The sequence below is a fragment of the Colossoma macropomum genome, unplaced genomic scaffold, assembly GCF_904425465.1.
Source record: "Colossoma macropomum unplaced genomic scaffold, Colossoma_macropomum, whole genome shotgun sequence".
NCBI classification, from domain to species: Eukaryota; Metazoa; Chordata; class Actinopteri; order Characiformes; family Serrasalmidae; genus Colossoma; species Colossoma macropomum.
In genome coordinates, this window is record NW_023494794.1 from 12,548,469 (window position 1) to 12,568,756 (window position 20,288).

The window sequence follows — 20,288 nt, forward strand, 5'->3', positions numbered from 1 at the left end:
TTGTTTCATTCTTTTATTCATTGAGGTCTCACAACAATACTGTATAGTTTAATACATAGATCCAGTCAAGATTTCCAGCATTCTTGGAAGGGCTGTATGTTCAGTCCTGTTCCACCCTTTAAGATTCACATCCAAACAAAACAGATAAACTGCGTACATCACAGAAGAAGGCAGGAAACAAAAGCAAATGAATATAATATTTATCAGTTAACCACAAATGAACTTGGGTGTAGTTATCATATATCTATTAACAGTAAAAATAACAGATGGAAGAATTATACCTTAAAAAAAAACCCAAAAAAACAATAAAGCTAACTTAATGTGATCAAATCTGCTTGTCCAGAGAATGTATGTTTACTATAAACAAACCCCTTGGTCAAAGTAGCTCAGTCATAGAAGACTGGGATAAAATTGCATAGGCTCTGTTTCCCCAAAACCATCATAGTGTTAAAATCATCTTATCTATTATGGAGCTCAAAGTGATACTTGCTCTACCATCTCCAGATGTTCTTTGAGCTACGATACTTTTGGGGTGCTCAACATAGATCTGAAATGATCCATAAGAGCAGGCTTTCACTCTGTTAGCCATGTGAGCAGCTGAGGAGTATAGTAGGTGATGATGATGTCTGCTCCTGAAAGAAAGAAAAGAAGTGGAAATTCAATAAGTGACACATAAGCATTTATAAAAAAAAAAAGCAGAGGATGTGTCCCAGCAGTTTCTCTGTAAATAACAAAAGAGGAGTACACATGCCACCAACTGTATCCTTTCATGATACAATTTACTAATAGACCTTGCATACAATAAGATGACTCCTCCACAGCATGGCTCTGTACAACTGTACACAAAAGTCAAAACGTTTATTTGATTTTAACATATTAAAAAACATAAAAACAAAACATGTGGCAAGTCCAAAAGTTATGACATATTTAAATGATATTTTTTATTGGCAAAATGTTATACTCCATATATAACAGAAATAAACAGAAATTATGCAACATTTGCAGAAAAAGCCATATTTAAGTGTATTCCCTGTAGAAGATATGTTAACTTCTTTTCACTTGGCTCAAGTGTCAGCTACAGAGTTAGCTTTAGTGTAGTTCATCTGAAAGGGTAGGTTTTGCTGCTCAATTAAACTACAAAAAAACTAGCCAATTTCTCTGGTAAATATAAACATGGTTTCCAGAATCCTTTTTTTTTGCTTCAGATTGGCCATACTTGGACAACTCTCGTCTGCATCTTCTGAAGCCAGTATTTTTGAACAATTAAATATTTTCAAATGTACCCCTCTCTGCACTTCATAATTTTCCTTTGTGGTTTGTTAACATGAGTGCAACGGATGCTACTAGGGATGTGCATGGGTACTTGAGTATTTGGTTAACTGTTGGTTAACTGAGGTGCCAGTATTTAAATACTGAAATCACTATTCAGGAATTTCTTACATTTCATTACGGGATAGGGAAAAAATATAGACCAACAATTCAGTGAAATGCCAATTTTATGTTTTAATAGGATAGTAAAATTTGACAGTTTGCTTGTACTTAAGTATATTATATGAAACATGAGTACTTGAATGTGAATACGTTGCCAAACACTCGTTAAGGAGAAGACAGAGAAGATATAAGAGCACGGATAAGAGCATGGAACAGAGAGAAAGCACAGCCAGTCCTGGCGTGGCGTGACGAGGCTAACTATTCTAGCTGTTGTTAGCAAGGTCCAGAAACAGAGAAAATATATGTATCTGACAAATTTACTGTTGGCACACTTAGGAGAAAAGCCCACTTTTAAGAAGAAGATGAGGACATGTCTCCATCAGCATCCAACACTGTACTGGTTAGCTTTGTTAGCTTATTAGGCAGCCTTTGTTACTAATCCAACAAGAAAACCTATATATTTCCTGTGGCTATTTTTTGAATAATCAAGCATGTTTTCATGTATATTCCTCTATGTGCTGCTAAACGTTTGTACAACACCAGTGCTGTCATCTAAAAGAAGCCAGTAAGTAAGACAGGAGACCAACATTAATGTGGTCTGAAGTCTGTTTCTTTGGGTTTTTTTTTCATTCCCGGAGTTAACTGAGTATCCGTTCATTAACTCCTATAAATACTCAAATGTCAAAATTAGTCAAAATGTCCATCTCTACTAAATGCACATTTCAACTAACTTTGGTTTGGTGAACAAAGGAAGGCGAGACTTATTGAAATTTTGCAAACAACAAACGCTTGAGAAAATCCATATAAAGCAGATCATGCAGGCATTTAATTGACATAAATAGATGCCTGGGTATGATCAACTCACTTTCCAATTCATAATAAAGATACAACGCGAGTGTGCTGGACATAGTAGCAGGCAGTATGGGCAAACATTTGTTTGTAAAATTTGTAAGATTACTGATGGTTTCGGTATCGATCACGGTATAGTGTATTTATATATATCTTATTTCAAATAAAACCATTTTAGATGCTTGGAGCCTGGCGAATAAGAAGCCAATTTCAGCCTCGAAAGACAGTGCTGAATGTTGCTTTATGTCCGAAAGTCATTTGTCTCATATGTGTGCCTCTTACATTTGAGCTTTAATCTACAACTGTCAGACACTGCTATTACATTCTGCCGTTCATGCTACCAGTTTTAGCTGAGAAGCTGCGGAGCCTCTTGGCTTGTAGCCCAAGACCTCAGTGTTGCCTGAAGCAGGTGGCTGAGTGAGGAGCACTGCACACGGAAAGCTGGCTAGTCTCCATGCTACGCTAATGACTAACCCCAAAAGACTGGGTTTTCCTTCCACTCTCTTTTCCCCTGTTAATTCATTAACCCATTACAATCCGATGTCTGCTCCTTTGACAATAAACTGGACTAATTTAACTCAGACTGCAACTCAGTAAACGAGAGAGAAAGGAATCAGCATGTTTTGCATTGTTTGTATGTTGCTTTGTCTGCATTTATTTGCATACTGGTATAACAGTAATGACAAAACTAATACCTTAAGAAGAATTTCTTATATATACTGTATACTGGACGAACCAGCTTATCATCCACTACTAGCTGAACAGTGTAAGAATGTACTATCTCTGTCTTACCTGCTCGGCGGAAGGCGGTCATGGCCTCCAAGACAGCTGTGCGCAGGTCAAATGCTCCTGCCTGCGCTCCGTGCCACAGCATGGCAAACTCTCCAGACACGTTATACACTGCCAGTGGGTGCGTGGGGTGCTGTAGAATACAGCAGAAAGATCAGAAGTTTAAAAAAGGTCAACTTTAGTGGTACGTTTGACTCTTTCAGAGGTCACAGACATACATTTACAAAGGAACAACATCAAAAGTAATTTTCAATGTAGAACCATTAGAATGTGACTAGTAAAGACACTTACACTTTATGATAAGAGGCACCCATAAATTGCATTTTATTCAATATCTTAAAGTTAGTTACTGATAGTTAATAATTACACAATTGGTACTTGTTCATTAATAAATGCTACCATTTAAATTATTTACCATTTACTTAATGACACTGTAAATGCTTTTCATAAATGTATTACAGTGTAATAAGTAATAGGAAATATCCTTATAAATACATTATCCAAACTCACAACTGTATAACAGGGATCTAATTGATGACTAGTGACATTTTGAAAATTATACCATAATCACTACAATCATACTAGGGGTGCGGGAAAAAATTCGTAGATGCACCGCGGTGTGGACGTGAACGATACTGAATCGATTCACAAATGTCAAAAATCGATTTTCTAATATTTAATTTATAACGTAATGTTGACGGAACGCAAAAGGCGGAACTGGGAAGTGCGGAAATGCAGCGCCTGGACAGTCTGTGGCTGCACATAACAAAAACACTACTGGATAAGCGAGAAATCCGACCAGCTCCCTCTGCATTAAAAGCCAAGTTAGGTCAGGAGTCACAACACAAATGTTAACATTTTGTCCTTTCAATAAAAATCAAACCACCTCGGGAGCCGCAAAATTTAATGTCCAGTATGTCTCAGTATGTGATAATGTCCTAGTATAGGCTAAACAATATAAACGAAAACACAGATTTACTTCGCTGTGCTTTAAGCTTTAGCTATAGCCGCTTTCCTCCCATCTCCGCCAGAAAACTTTTCCTCAGAAGTAGATCAGTTAAATGTCTCTCAACGTTCGATTGTTTTACGAGGCTGAAGTCGCTTCTTGTTTGAATTTACCCGTTCCACCTTACATTCTAACTGAGGGGCCGAATGTAAATGCGGCACCATTTAAGGTGGAACGGGAGAATTCGAAAGAGAAGCGACTTCAGCTTCGCCACTTTTTAGTGTGTGACAGTCTCTCGTTGCAGATTTAATGTACCAGGAAACCAACTGAGGTGCTTATAAATGCGAATAACACATCGCTGCTATGTGACCTGCAGTCTGCACGCCGGTTCTCAGTCGTTGTGAAACAGGGCTTTCACGCTATGTTGCACACGTCCTGTCTCAAAGATACTTTACTGACACAGAATATATGCGTATATATTATGAATATTTAATATATTTCAGTTGGTTTTTCTTGTATTTTTATTTTTACTTATTTACTTTCTGTAGAGTGATTACCTGAGCCTCACCACAAGCATTTCAATGCATGAATGTCCTGAAATGTGCAAGTGACAAATAAACCTGAAACTTGAACTCAAAACTTGAGCTCACACAGTGAGAAAATATAAATGCTATATAGAAAAAAAGATGCATCGATAATCGTTTTATAATTGCATCGCAGCCCTCGTAATCGTAATCGAATCGAATCGTGAGGTGCCTAGAGATTCCCACCCCTACTTAACACTAATTAACTAAGCATTAAGGAAATGTTCATGCATCACAAAAAAGATTGTAAATAACTATGTAGTAATTTAAAACAAGACACAGACAATTCCATCAATTATTATGAACTGACTGTGTAACTAATAATTAAATGCTTTTATAACTTATAATTAAATGCTTAATATTTATAAATATATAAAAAATAATATTAGAATTATAAACATTTATGTTATGACATAATTTATGACCTAGAAGTATAAAATAACTCAATCTTTATTAACAATCATAACTACAATTTAAAATAAATATTGATTATTGGTATGTTATTAAAATGGTTAAGAATGTATTTAACAATTTAATTATTTAATTATGAACATTTATTAATAAACTATTAAATAATGAATGATTAAGGGGCTATTTATTAGGGCTGGTTATTATAAAGTGTTACTGTAAAAAATGAAATAGTGCTTTCTAGTATGGCTGTGACAGTTTAATGTCTGCTATGTCGGTATGGTTTCTACAGTTGGCATAGACATCTAAGGATGTGTGTCATGTGTTGTCTGCCATTAGTGACAGACCCTGGGTCTAAGCCCATCAACCAGAATGCACTCTGTGGTTAACTATAAAGCACGTGTTTTTTGTCCTACATACTGGTCCCCCCCCCCAATATCGCTGAATCATCTGAACTGGGGTCGGTTAAGTAGAAATATTGCTACATACATGCTACATGTGAGCTAACACTCCTGCACATTTAACCAGCACCATAAGACAGACAATCTCACCAAAATACCCCATACATACGAGCAAGACAGTCAAGTGCCTCTGGTAACAGTAGGACAAAATAGAAATAAATTGTGTTGTTATATACTAGTGTTTCAGTGTGTATAATTATAGTAATAGTTACACACACAAAAAACAGCAATCATTTTTCTTCAGAGAAAACCAGCTTAGACCCAGAGTTTCTAATTTGGTAACCAACTACAAAATGATGCACAACCTCAGAGGTCTACATCTTAAAGTAATACGCACCTTATTCTTAACCTCCCTCAGGATATCAAGGTAAGGCAATCCTGGCTTAACCATCAGCATATCAGCTCCCTCTTTCACATCTCGATCCTAACAAACCATGAAACAGACAAAGCAAATTATGTATTAACACAACAGACTTGGGATTCACTTGTTGCATATCTGTTCTAAGAGGACAGTTTGCTTAAAGGAAGTTTGACAAAAAAAATCTAATTTGCAGTTTTACCCCTTACCCCCAAATATACTGAATCAGCCAATACATGTTTGGTGTCTGACATTTACTTCTTTAGTTTTGCACTGTAGCTGCAAGGCTAATGTAGACAACTGCAAACTCAAAAAGTTGGGACAGTAGGTAAAAGGCAAATAAAAACAGAAAGCAGTGTTTTATAAATCTACTTTGTCTTGTATTTGAACAAAAACAGTACAAATACAAGATATTTGATGTTTAATCTTATCAACTTGATTGTTTTTTGTAAATATACGCTCATTGTGAAATTGATGCCTGCAACATGTTCCATACTAGTTGGTACAGGGACAATTTAAGACTAGGAGCATTGTGAAATGTTCAAAAAACATGGTGGTGCAATTATACTGGGGTTTAAAATGAGCATTTAGGAAAGGCCTAATACTTTATGAGCGAGGATGGATCGAGGATTGCTACTTTGCCAAAAATGCATCAGCAAAAACCCAACAGTTTAAAAATAATGTTCCTCAGCAAGAGACTGCAAAGACTTTGGGTATTTCACGCTCTACAGTGCATAGTAACACCAAAAGATTGAAAATCTCTGTGTATAAAGGAAAAGGCCAAAAAAACATGGCACTGCCTCAAAACCGTACTTTGACATACTGTTGTCAACACGTTGTCTGTTGATGCATTCACAAATGTAAGGTAAGGCTCTAATATGCACAGAGGAAGTCATAAGTCGTCAACGTCCAAAACACTGCTGACTTTTCTGGGCTCGAACTCATCTGAAAAGTCTGATAAGTCAACTTTTCAGATGAGCTCGAGCCCAGAGAAGTCAACAGCATTTCTGGACGTTGGATATAAGTGCACCACAAATGGACATAAGTGCACCACATAGCTAAAAAGCAAACTGATCCAGTTTTGAAAGCATAATTTTTTCATTCTTTTGTTATACAAGTCCTTAGCTGTGCAACCATACAGGGCTTTTGTTGTCATATTTTGAGCTTAATAAGACACACGTTTTCAGTAAGAGACAGGTCTGTACTGCAGACAGGCTGTTCTAACACCTACACTCTCTGATTACTCAGCCATGCTGTTGTCATGTTGAAATCTTCAATAAATGGACATTGTGTTCTCTGAGCCAAAGAAGAAAAGGACTATCCAGATTGTTACTCGCATAAAGTTCTAAAGCCAGGGTCTGTCAATGGTTTGGGGGGTATTAGTGGGGAACTTGCACATCTGTGTAAGTACCATTAACACTAAACACATTTTGGAGCAACATACTTCTACTCGCCGTCTTTTTCAGGGAGTAGAAGGTAGTGTACGCTGCTCCAAAACGTGTTTACGTGTATTTCAACATGACAACAGCATGTTACAACAGCATGGTTGAGTAATCAGAGAGTGTAGGTGTTAGAACAGCCTGTCTGCAGTCCAGACCTGTCTCTAACTGAAAACGTGTCTTCTTAAGCTCAAAATACAACAACAAAAGCCCTGTATGGTTGCACAGCTAAGGACTTGTATAACAAAAGAATGGCAAAAAATTACGCTTTCAAAACTGTATCAGTTTGCTTTTTAGCTATGTGGTGTACTTATGTCCATTTGTAAAGACAACAGTATGCAATGCAAAACTAGAGAAGTATTGGATGATATGCTACATTTGGGGTAGAGGGAATATTGTATAAATTATTTTTTTCTTTGCCAAGCTAATTTAAAAGGCGTATGAGGTGTTATTTTCATACACAGGCTCGCAGTGCTAGCCCTCGGGCACCAGGGGGCAGCTGATAGCATCTCCTGTCTCCAAATGCTGGTTTGGACTGGGCAGCATCCCTGTAAACATTATACTCCTTTTAACGCAGACAGTTCACACAAAATCACATTGTACATTTAAACATTAAGATGAATTTAAAAAGCACAACAGGGTGGGGGTGGATTGGACTTTTGATCCAGTACAGTCCAGAGCAACTGTCAAACATGAGTTACCTGAAAGGTCCATAATAGCAGGATGCAAACTTAGCACTGTAGCTCAGTACGGAAACCTGGGGAGAAAAGTGCATCAGAATTTTTCTCCTAATCAGCTTTAAAAGGTTCTAGGTGATAGCAAAAAAGCAGTTTAGTGCTTTTTTCTGACTACCTTGTTGCTGAGATCATTCGATATCAGTGCTTGCTTGATGGAAGCGATCCGTCCATCCATCATGTCGGAAGGAGCGATGATGTGGCATCCTTGGTGGACAAACAAGATGCAGATGTGAAGGACACTTCAGCTGCCATGCACTGTTAATTTTTTTTAATGGTTCTTGGCTTGGATATTATTTATAAACCTTTAATTAACAGCAGCATTTTTTATTTGTACATGACTATTATCTCTTAAAATTAAACAGGCTGTCTTTGTTTCTGTGCCTTTAAAATGAATACATGTAAAGGACATGTGTTATGATTGGCTTCCCTGTATCGTGCCTCATTCAAAAAGCAGTCTGGGATGACAGACTCATATTGTACTTCAGTATGACTGCACAGGGCTAAACTGTAGTAGCCTGAATATGTGGATATTTTTACTAACATGACAAAATTGAAAACAAAAAGTTCTTGCAGCTTAGTTTCCACTTATGGCATGTACGGACTGGGGTGTGCATGGTAACTTTTGAAACTTTAACAATATTTAAGTTACATAACAATCATATTTCAAAGAAGTAACATGCAGATTTCAATGACACAGGCCGTTTAGAATGTAGAGAAGATCTGATTATTTTACTTTGAGTGTCTTTTGGTTGACTTAAAAATGTGACTAACCAGCACGAGCATAGGCTAACGCCACCTCCGCCAGTCTCATGCAACTTGCTGCGTTATCCAAGGTGCCATCTTCACGCAAGATTCCTACAGTAGAGAGAGAGAGAGGAAGAAATAGAGAGAGAGAGAGAGAGAGAGAGAGAGAGAGAGAGAGAGAGAGACACACACACACATTACTGGTTATGTGATCATTGTGGTATGACAGAAAGCTATGGCAAATAGCTAGATCAATATATGCTCAGACTGACCACAGTGGCCATGTGATGTGTAAGGGCAGAGGCAGACATCACAAGCCAGCACCAGATCAGGGAAGGTTGTTCGAAGCTTTTTCACAGCCTGGACAGCAGGTGTGTCATCAGTGTCAGCTCCAGAGCCTCGCTCATCCTGAAAGGAATACAGTTATAAGAATGCATCCAGATGTAATGTCCCTTTTCACAACCACTTCACAACAACAGTGTAATAATACACCATAGACAGCATTGTATAAAAGCTTTACTCTTCTCTCAAGTAGTCTTGGTTTTATTAGAAACAAAGGAGTTGAAACAGTATGTTTAAGTACAAAGGCAGTTTAGAATGACAGCCACAATTTTTTAGCAAGGTTTACTACTTTCATCACAGCGCTGGGCCAAAAATCTTAACGCAAAATATTTGTCTGTATCATTTGATATAATTATACATAATCTATCATGTGTATTTTGTTATCCTCAATTGTAAGGAAAAATATTCTGGTGCTATACAGTGCTGTGTAAAAGTGCCCCTTCTTAATTTCTTCTATTTTTTTTAAATTGTCACACCTGAATGTTTCAGATCATAAAACTACTTTTGATATTAGACAAAGATAACCCAAGTAAACGTTGTTTTTCAATGATGACTTCATTTATACAAAGTAAAATGCTGTTTAGCCATACCTGGCCCTATGTGAAAAAGTAACTGCCCCCTTGCTACTAAATTAACCAGTTCACTAAATTCAATTGACTATTGGGATCAATTTCACTAGCCACACCCAGGCATGATTACTGCCAGACCTGTTGAATCTAAACATCACTTAAATTGAACCTCTCTGGCAATGTGAATCAGGCTAGAAGGTCTCAAAGCAGCACATGATGCCACATTTTAAAAAAGATTTAAATGCAGATGCGAAACAAAGTCACATCTACCAATCTGGAAAGGGTTACAAAGCTATTGCTAACGTTCTAGGAGTCTAGTGAACCACAGTGAGGTGATGAAGATGTGACATCAATGCCATTTTCATCACATCCAAGCAACGAAGTATAGAGACCATGAATGGAAAGTAATCATATAAGACAATGACAGACTAGTGGTAGTAGTTAAGTAATTTTTAAACATGTACAATAAACCAACAATTTATTTCTGCTATATTTACATTCGAAACACTCCAAAAACCCCAGAGTGCTCTATCAAAACTGATAGATGCCAGCTGACTGCTAGCCAGCTAACTACTACAAACATCTCACAACCCTTTCTGTTTACTTCCACCACGAACCACATAAAAGCGACCAAGTTGTGTGAACGAGTTTGTGCTCAGTGAAAACTAAAGGCTGATTTGCACCTGAGGGCAGTATTACTCTACTCACCTTTGCAATTTTTGCAGGAACTCCAAAAATCAGCACACACTTCAGGCCGTTCTCCACAAGGGGGCGCAGCATCCCCTCAAGCTTATTCACGCCATATCTGCAATCAGTGAGGATCATGTAAAACAGCGGAATCAAACTGCACAATCAAATTATTCTATGGTTCAGTGTCTACCCTTCCCTCTGACATGAAAGGCTTAAAAGAACAGTTTAGCAAAAATTGTAAATTTTCACTTATAATTATGCATGATAATTTAGCCATGTAGTTTGCAGTGCTAGCTGGTGAGGTGTAAGTTTCCATTATTTGTTTGCTAAATTAGCCTTGTAGCTCCAGTGCAAAACTAAGCAAGCAAACACCAGACACTAAATATGTAACTGATATTACATATTTATTTTTTAAGGGTAAAAGCTTTGGGCATGAGTGTTCCTTTAGTAATTAGCTGAGAAAATGTATAACAGTAGTGCTAAGAGATAGAACTCATTGCAAAGTGAAGATCTAAGATGTGTTCATCCAGCGATGACACAGCCTTTGAAGTTCAGCTATGATGCAGTGAGTTGCAGCACTGCAAAACTCATTTATGACAGCAGTAAAAGTTTAAAAAAAAAATAAATAAATTACACAAGTCTTATGATATTGCTAGAGATCTTTTGATGAATAGTCTGTGTATTGAATGAAGAATGAATTGAATGAATTGTGTAAGTTGTAATCCTTCCTTACACTCATAATGAACTTATCTGCAATACTCTCACATCTAACATCTACATATCTAAAACAACACAGCAGTGTTCCAGATCTCTGACTGATTATTCAGCGGCTCATCTCACTGTTCTTTCCACTGTATCATCAGTGCCACCGCGAGTTGTACTACTTGTATCAAAATCCCACCATCCAGTGTTCACTAGAAGTGGATGGGTTCCTCTTTAGAGTTTTGATTCCTCTCAGTGTTCCTCCTTATGCCCTTAGACAGTATGAAGCAAAATCATAGTGCAGTACGTCTTAAATAGCTCATGTCTTAATTCTTCTTTTAATTTTCTCCTGGATGCTTTATTTACCAAAACAGTTGTAATTCTTTTTTACATTACTTTTTGCCAACTTGTCAATATCCTTTAGATTTAAACCAGCTGTTTGTTTCATTAAGTCTTTAAGACTGGTAGTTGTAAATGACCACTGCAGCCGATTGGCGGTCCTTGCCTTGTGCATCATTCACAAAAAGCAATTTGGGTTTTAGAACATAATTGTGAATGGGTAGAGCTAAACTGCTGTACGCTGAATAGGTGGATGATTTTTGCAACTTAGTTTCCATATACGGACTGGGAAGTGAATATTACACTTTATAAGTTAACAGTGTGTTTAACAGTGTTTACATATTACATCAAATGATTTTATAATAGCAAGTTTTTGTTTTTTAATGATATAAGCCCTTTAAAACGCAACAATACTAGTCAGGTCAGTGTCAGTGATGTCTTCTAGGACAGGGTTTCTCAACCTGTGGGCCGCGGACCACCAGTAGGCCGTGAAGCACCTTCTAGTGGTTAGGGAGGCAGTAATTTGTAGTGGGCCGGCAACGTTGCCGTAGATCATAAAAACATAAGTGGGAAAAAGATTTACTTAATAATTAAAAATCTATAAACTAAATGTTTTCACATTATAACCAATATAAATGCTAATAGAGACATATAAATAAAAACTTTGCAGTAGTGGCCTATTTAAACGTCATCTGTTTGAGACAACACAGCTGCAGGCGTGTGATGCAGACAGCGAGCCAAAGATGGAGAAGTTTCTCAGGGAACACCTTTTTCTTTGCTCCATTTTGACACGTGTGAACACTTCACTTGTATTTGGGTCTGCAGCAAACAACTGAATTGGTCTAGCAGAAACCACGGGTCTCGGTCTGCTTCAAACAAACCCTGTTCAGTTCACTGCTGATGGAAACATGCTCTGTGATCAAATGAGGGAATGCCTCAACAGAGCTGGCTTTTCTTCTCTTCTAGAGGCACGTTGGCGCCATACAGTCAGCATAATGACTCTTTTAATGACTGACTCCTTACAGACTCTCAGCACGAGCTGCTGTTAAAATCAAATAATAGTGACATAAAATAAGACATAAAATAATAGTGAAGAGACGCGTTTGATTCAACTCACGGACTGCAAAGCGTATATACGACCGAGCATCAGCGATGACAAAGAAGCAGATATCATGTATGATTTTTCACTATTCTTAATTGTGACGATGCAAATCCAAAAGCCCAGTCAGTGGAGTGTGGTTTATTTCAAATGAATCACAAAAACCCTCAAAACTAGAGACTTTAAATTACTCTTTTGGCAAAGCCAGTGGAGTATTTTCAGTGAAAACAGGATGAACTGCAGCTCAAAATCACAGTCCACATCTACCTCATACATTTCTGTTTTTTCTTCTTTCCCCCCTTTTTTAGCATCTCTACAACCATGTTGTTGTCGTTCTATTTTTTTCAAAATATCTGCAAATTTTGCAAACGTAGATTGGATCTTTTTCAGGCCCTAATTCTCAGGTTTTCAGTGTCAGCATTTAAGGAAAGAAAAATAAAGTTTTCCCGTGTACCGCTATGCTTTGTAGTTATACACAGGTGGGCCTTGGGGTGAAAAAAGCTTGAGAAACCCTGTTCTATGACTTACTTATACTTATATGATCTAATGAAGATCCAATTCTTCACATTCTGATTCACATTTACATATTTCACATTCACAGTAGCAAACTCAATCACTTGCTGTTTTATACAAGGATTCCCATGTGCCCAAGTATCATTATCATCTTTGGTATTGTCTATTTTAAATGATATTATGTACTTTTACTGATTATATTGTTCATTTAACCATAAATCAAACATTGTTCAGGTTCTTAAAATATAACTCTCAAATTTACACTACTGCAAAACATTTTAAATAACATAAAATCACGTTACTCATTATAAAATGATTCTAATATGTTAGTCTGGTGCAATTTCATGGCTTTCAAATAACTAGTAAGACACTAGGAAGCTGTAAATGAAAAAAAAGTATTAAGTGTCCAGAATGATAAAGGGTATGGTGGAGAAGATTCTAAAATGACTGAGAAAGCTGTATAGCATTGAAAATTAAGTTATAATAACATTAATATCCTGAATTCTTCATATTTCAGAAGTTAAGATCGGATCTCACGGCAGATAACTTGACAAAAACAATACATAGATAATTACAGTTTATTATTTAGAATTTAATAACTTTGCCATTCACAGAATTTTTGAGACATTTAATAAAACATCTAAAAAGCTTTTTAACGGTAGTGTATATGCACTCAGATGTGAGCTTGATTGAACACATAAAATGTAATTGATGAATTGAACTCTGAAAAACTCTTAGTGAAGTTTGCATACGCTCATTTTACAATGAGATTTTTATGTATTCCAATTAGGTGAATAAGGTCGACTGTCTGTTCTAAAATGCTTTATAAAATTGAACTGAATTAAACTGAACAGTTCACCAGTGACACTCTGGCCATACTTTCATATGAATCAAATTTTGATTCATCACGCTAATCAAGGACGATTCCTGAATACAGCACTATAAGCACAGGCAGTATTCAAGTCCCCAACTGACCTGAATTTTTGACCTGTTATAGAACACACTATACCGCTGAAATGGGGATGATGCTAAACAAGGCGGGTACTTTCAAATGAAGAACAAACCGAATCTCATTTTATCTTTGTTTCAGAAGGGTTGGCACTGGATCCACCCAGTCCAGAGCTTATCTAGGCTCCCCAGTCTAGCCACACGAACATTCAACCTTTATATCTTTTGTGCATTCAACATACTTTTAAATGTCCAATGTTCCATGTGTGACCCTTGACCATCATTGGAAATTCTAGTGATATTTTTTTTAGTCATTTTTAGTTGCCCTGTTTATGAACTACACATCCATTTTTGTTATCCTGCAAAATTTCTTGGCCAGCACTATCAAAAGTATTCACCAGCACCTTCCTTAACGCAGTGGCATAACTAGAATCTTATGTGCCCAAGCACAAAATGAAAAAATGAATGAATGAATGAACACATGAATGAAGCCCCAACCCCCTTTTATGAAAATTATCTTAGATAAATAAAAAAGGACAATGCAATTTGCATGTTTGCTTACTATTGTTATGTCTCAAACAAGTTGGCTTGCTAACATAGCCTAATGGTTTGTTGCAATGACTATATTTGACTCACGGGTGTGTAGTTGCACAAGTAGTGAAACAAAGGCCTAATAAAGGTATTTGGGTGGCCCTGTCCCCACCAACTCCCCTTCTGCCAGTAGCTACATCAATGCTTTAAAGCGAGAAAAGCAGGAAACAGGCAAGGACTCTGTGATGTTCCAACACTGCACCATAGAGCAGCTTTTGCACATAAACATTAAACTGCCAAATGTGTCACAAAGGTGCACGAAGGCACAGGTGACTACCTTGCTTGACCAGGTAAACTTGCAATAGGTTCCACTGCATCAGGGCTGTCACTGGGTAAAAAGACAACACTGATTCAACACAAAGGAATTCACATGACATATGAATCAGTAACATGTAAGAAGGAAGCATATATCACATATTTGCTTATGTTAGTCGTTTAACCTGTCTGATACTTAATAACAGAACTAAAACACATAAAAAAACAATAAAAATGGGTGTAAATCTCCAGCTAAGCTTGTTTTTGAAAACTCCACTTTTGCAAATACATTAAGGACAGAATCTATTACGTGATGAAAATGGGGTAGATGAGGTTGTCCGGCCGCAAGTCAGAGGCGCATGTTTGCCAGTTTCGTAGAGTTGGGTGGAAGTATCCGCTGTGCAGGATCGAATCAGCCGGCTGCGTCATTTTCCTGAAGATAACAAAGGAGCACAGTCGCTCACTGACACTCTGCTCTTTGTTAACAAGGACTTTGTCACCAGACTTCCTCATGGCAGGGAGTCTACATCAACAGTCCAATGACACCAAAGACTTACACCCAGAATTTTGGGTGTCCCTAACAGGTTCCTAGCTTCCCCAGCATAAATGACACTTATGCCCACAACCATGACCCATGTTTTAAGATCACTAAATAGTGTTAAATCTGTAAAATATTAAATATTTCTTGCTAAGTTGGTGGAATCCGATTTAAATTGTTCTTTATAATTGTTTCATGGGCAAAACCAATTCCAAGACCAAGATGATCAGCTTGTTTAGTTTCTGCCAGACACTGTCCATGGGCAAGAATGCATGATTAATTTCCTTTAAGAAAACATTCCACAGCAAAACAACAATTGCTCACTCATGCTCGGACATAGTTCACCACACTATACTGACTGCAAGCCTGGTAAAATTCCTCGGCTATTCTTTTACATTCACAAAAAAGGCGGAAACAGCATTAGGGTACTCGAATATTTGACAACACTGGATACATTACTGAATGCTGACAAAAATGACACGCGCTGCTTATATGGGTCAAAGCAGTAACGTTACAGCAACATAAGTGATAGCACGCATGTCGACTATTCACTAACTATCCAAACAGCTGTTCAAGAGTGAATACTAAATAATAGAAACGGCTTTTCTGAAATGTGCACTTGACGGAGTTACCTTTCTAAATAGTTGTAACTTGCCAATGAGCTAATGTTAGCTAGCGAAGGTAACGTTAAATTGGCGGTGTTTTCCTGAAATGACACAGAGAAAGCGCGTTTACTCTAAATTAAAACTACTATTAAAGAGAATAAAACTGACAGTGAGAAATGAGAATTGGAATGCAAGCTAACTTACTGAAGTATCTCGTCCTTAAAGGTTTTGGGGCAAGGATTCTCCGCTGCAAGTACGTGAGCGCCTGCAAGTATGAGTGCTGACTTTCTTCTAGTAGCGCAGCGTGGACTGAATTTTGGCTTGAACTGGCCACCGTACGACGTCACACGTCACGGCGGTGACATCGGCGACGGCACGTAACAGCTAGTCCGCTTGCTATATTGAATATTTTCTTTAATTCCTCTGGTATAGTCGAGACTCTGTCGAAAATGTAGCGTTTTCATTGTGCTTTCAGCTCTAACCGTCACTTTGGAACCTATAAGGTAAGGCTACTTTACGTCTCTAACGTTGTCATTATTGGCTAACCTAGTTAGCTTTACGCCGTCGTATGTTAGCCTGGTTTGTCATTGATTCAAACGCATTCACATCAGCTAAGCTATGAACGCAGCATTATCAATAAAATAGGATACTGTCAGCAAACCTAGATAAAATACACCGTTAACTTAATAAATTAATGTTCACATTGTGCATAATTGTTCATCTTCAAATGATAGCGTGAAGTCTTATCTCACTAAAAGGTTTTTGAAAGTTAGTGCCTGACATGTTAGCTAGTAGCTGAACCAGTGTCATTAGCTATGATGAAAAATATATGAACTGCACGATAAAGGCCACTATCACTACCAGAACTAGTTGAAACTGGTTCAACCATTTGAATGACAGGCTGACCAATTTTAAAGAGCCCATATCCTACAATAGCCAACATTTTCCCCCTGAGGTTCGTTTATGCTCCCATCTAAATAACATACTTTTTAGCAACGCGACTATTTCCAGACTCTCTTTTAAACAGGTAGAAGACTGATTTTGTTATTGTGCCTTTAAAACTGATATATTATAAACTGTAAATGTAAACTGCTCTGCGGTGTTTATTATTTAAAAAGCTTGTTGGGCTGCAACACTTCTTATGTCTGAATGGAGGATATATGTAAATGCATTGTTTTTTGTGACATCACAAAACAATTAATTCAAAACAGGTTGTTTTTGCAGTTTAGTTTTTTAGTTAGGTTAGTTTTGGCCCCTTTAATGTAAAGAGTGGACAGACAAGATGTTTGGGCTCCACCGTTTTGATAAATTGTGTTAATTTCGTCGTCTTTATTATAATGTTTTCTGTCTTTTCTTCATAGGCTTTTAGTCATCTCCAGCGTGGTGAAAAGCAAAATGGGACTATAGAGCTATAAAGACCTGGGCTATCTCAAGAAGCTCACAATGTTACCGAAATAGCGATCCAGTCTTCAGAGGGAGAATCCATCTTAAAACTCACATGACTCCCGGGTAATTTCTGTGGTTTGGCTGTTCCTCTTCGCCAGTATTTTCTTAATCAGAAAACCTTGTGGCTGCTGGCTTGACTCTTCAAATCAGTGACTAAAAGCCTACGAGTGCCATCGAACATGCTTTTCTCCCTGCGTGAGCTGGTGCAATGGCTCGGCTTTGCCACCTTCGAGCTGTTCCTCCACCTGGGTGCACTGCTGGTCTTCAGCGTGCTGGTGGCCATCCGTGTGGACATGCCGAACACAGGCATGAGCTGGTGGCTGGTATTTGTACCGCTGTTTGCTGCCGATGGCCTCAGCACCTACTTCACAGCCATTGTGTCCATCCGCCTGTACCAAGAAGGAGAGAAGCGTCTGGCAGTGCTGCGACTGCTCTGGGTCCTCACTGTGCTCAGTCTCAAGCTGGTGTGTGAGGTTCTTCTCTGCCAGAAACTGGCTGAAAACGAGCAGTCTCCGGACCCGCTGTTCGGCCTCATCATCTCCCCACTCTTTATCCTCTTGCAGCTGCTGATGATCCGTGCCTGCCGCGTTAATTAACATGGCGAAAACCGTCCACTGGTCCACTGTTCAGCCCACCCACGTGCCAGCAGACTTAATTTGAAAGAACATTCCTGGACTATTATTTGCTCACCCACACAACATCTAAACCAGTTTGTGAATTTTTGGGAGTTTCAGAGGTAAATGCAGGGGAAAAATGACATCCATAGTGTATTTCAATGAGATTCTGTGGTTCAAGCATATAAACATGGTGTCATTGCACCCACTCACAGCTGATGCTAAAGGTTATGTGCAATTTTTCATTTGTGATGTCCTAAGTGCTGAGCAAGGTTTGTTCTCTCTTTGAATGCTGTTACCTTATCTGTGGAATGATAACTTTTATTGTTTGTACATATTGTAAATAAATCTACATATAAACTTTCATTTGTCCTGTGCATTTGGTACCTCTTGTTCTGTCTTTGACCTTAGCATTTAGCATTAATTTTTGTTTTTCCCAGAAAAAATGAGTTGTCTACAGTCCTTAAATGGCAAGGAACTGCCAGTGGGTCAGAGTTTCCATTCCTTACTCTCGTAACTTATGAATAACTCGACCAGTGTAATGGAGTAATATGTATTTGGAATGAAGTTGCACTAAGCAGCAGGATAAGTTGAGTGGGTTTGCATTTTGGAGGACGGTGAAAATGCCTTTGTGACCAGCAGGTGGCGGTGTCGAGTTAATTACTGCTTTCAATATTAATACTCCGCTCCTCATCCATTGCTTTACGGACCAAACAAAACCGAGGACAAGGAATTATAGTTATGAGCCATGTGTTTTATTATTGTCATTTGGGGCGCTACCAACAATAAAAACAATGTAAACATATATAATATCATAAATCTCTTTGTATGAGACAACAGTTTTCTTTTAACAATGGAAATGTTTTTTTTAAGTAGAATCCCGAGATTTCAACACTCAATGCATTGAGTATTTATACGTTTCTATTGGTTCTGTTAGAGTTAAGCAATCATTACACATAGGAACACGGAGGTGTTTCACGTTTATTGTTGCTGAACTTTGCCTGGACTTTGTGATAATGCAAAAGAATGGAAAGTGAAAAAACACTAAGCATTTTGTAGCTAGGCATCTAATATAGCCCATTGTGTTTGTAAATGTCAACAGCTGAACCCAGGTCACTACTCACATCTTAAAAAAGATTTGGTTGTATTCTCTCTCTCTCTCTCTCTCTCTCTCTCTCTCACTTACACACACACACATTTAAAAAGAGAACCCTGTGCTTAGTTCACTAAAATAAGCTGCAGCCAATGCAACTACAACCGTCTGATAGGATGCTAGTTATAATCACCTATTAAACTGTAAGCAGTTTCTTAATAGCCTAGAACAATCTATATTTATGTAGCCTTAATTAATCTTATTACTACTGGAACATGTGAGGCATCGTTTCCTACCGGCTCAGGAGGCTAGTTGTCCCATAATGACAACAATAGGGACATGCAGGCTACATGTTCTCGTTTACCACTTTAACAATAGATTTATTTTAACCTAATTCTCAAAACGGATGTTATAAACAATGTGTTAGCGTACTCTCTTGACTATTACTTAGAATGTAACTGTTTTTTTTTTACTTTACGCTTTTTAAAACAAGAAAAAATAGCCCAGAGCCAATAACCAGCCCGACTTTCATTGCTTGTAGATTTTATACGTGTACGCTGTATGCATGTTAATGCTGTTTCCATTATTGATACTGTTTCCAGTCGAATGTTTTTGCTGAAAGGGTTAAAGCACTCTGAGAGGGCTGGACTTGGTGTGTTTGACTGACAGGGCTTACGCGGTTGTTCATAATAGAACACGAGAGGACTTACTAAAGTGGGCGTGGCGATTTGTAAAAAGAGGCGTGTCCTGAGGCGAGCGAACGAATCTTCAGCGCTCAGCTTGCCGGACTGACGTCACGCTCGCAGGTGCAGAGGCTGTGGCGCTTCGCGCAAGAAAACCCAAACAGTGTCCATCTGGTCCCGCAAGACTGTTGGGACACGCCCACTCTCGCTAAAACCCGCCCAGCTTCCCTACGGGAAACGCCCAGTATCGTTGTAAACACGCCTATTCTTGCTCTAACACACGCCTGCTCGAGAAACGTCACTACAGCCGGGAGCAGGTCGCGTTTCTATGAACAAAGTGTAGACTGCAGGGTCCTGGACGTTTTACTTTTGGAAGAAAATGCATGCTGTGGTGCATATTTAAATGGTTCATGCACTTGAAAACTGTAAGGCTTGTAGACCAACCTGTAGAGCTCCTATTCCATGGCCGGAAGGTGGTTTAAGGGCTTCTTTGCTTTGCTAGCGCCGGTTAGCAT

At 38.2% G+C, this 20,288-nt stretch overlaps 2 protein-coding genes across 2 annotated transcripts; one reads left to right on the forward strand and one right to left on the reverse strand.

Moving 5' to 3' along the window:
* alad (aminolevulinate dehydratase) lies at positions 1 to 16,282 on the reverse strand. Its single transcript, XM_036580211.1, has 12 exons — positions 16,142 to 16,282; positions 15,105 to 15,227; positions 14,817 to 14,867; positions 10,366 to 10,462; positions 9,019 to 9,154; positions 8,774 to 8,857; positions 8,118 to 8,206; positions 7,967 to 8,022; positions 7,726 to 7,813; positions 5,806 to 5,892; positions 3,073 to 3,202; positions 1 to 632 (listed from the first exon to the last, which is right to left on the reverse strand). The coding sequence occupies exons 2-12, from the start codon at positions 15,221 to 15,223 to the stop codon at positions 574 to 576; spliced, it is 996 nt and encodes a 331-aa protein (XP_036436104.1). The 5' UTR covers positions 15,224 to 15,227; positions 16,142 to 16,282; the 3' UTR covers positions 1 to 573.
* Positions 16,254 to 18,141, forward strand: tmem203 (transmembrane protein 203). Its single transcript, XM_036580212.1, has 2 exons — positions 16,254 to 16,440; positions 17,299 to 18,141. The coding sequence occupies exon 2, from the start codon at positions 17,563 to 17,565 to the stop codon at positions 17,977 to 17,979; it is 417 nt and encodes a 138-aa protein (XP_036436105.1). The 5' UTR covers positions 16,254 to 16,440; positions 17,299 to 17,562; the 3' UTR covers positions 17,980 to 18,141.
* The last annotated feature ends 2,147 nt before the right edge of the window (positions 18,142 to 20,288 follow it).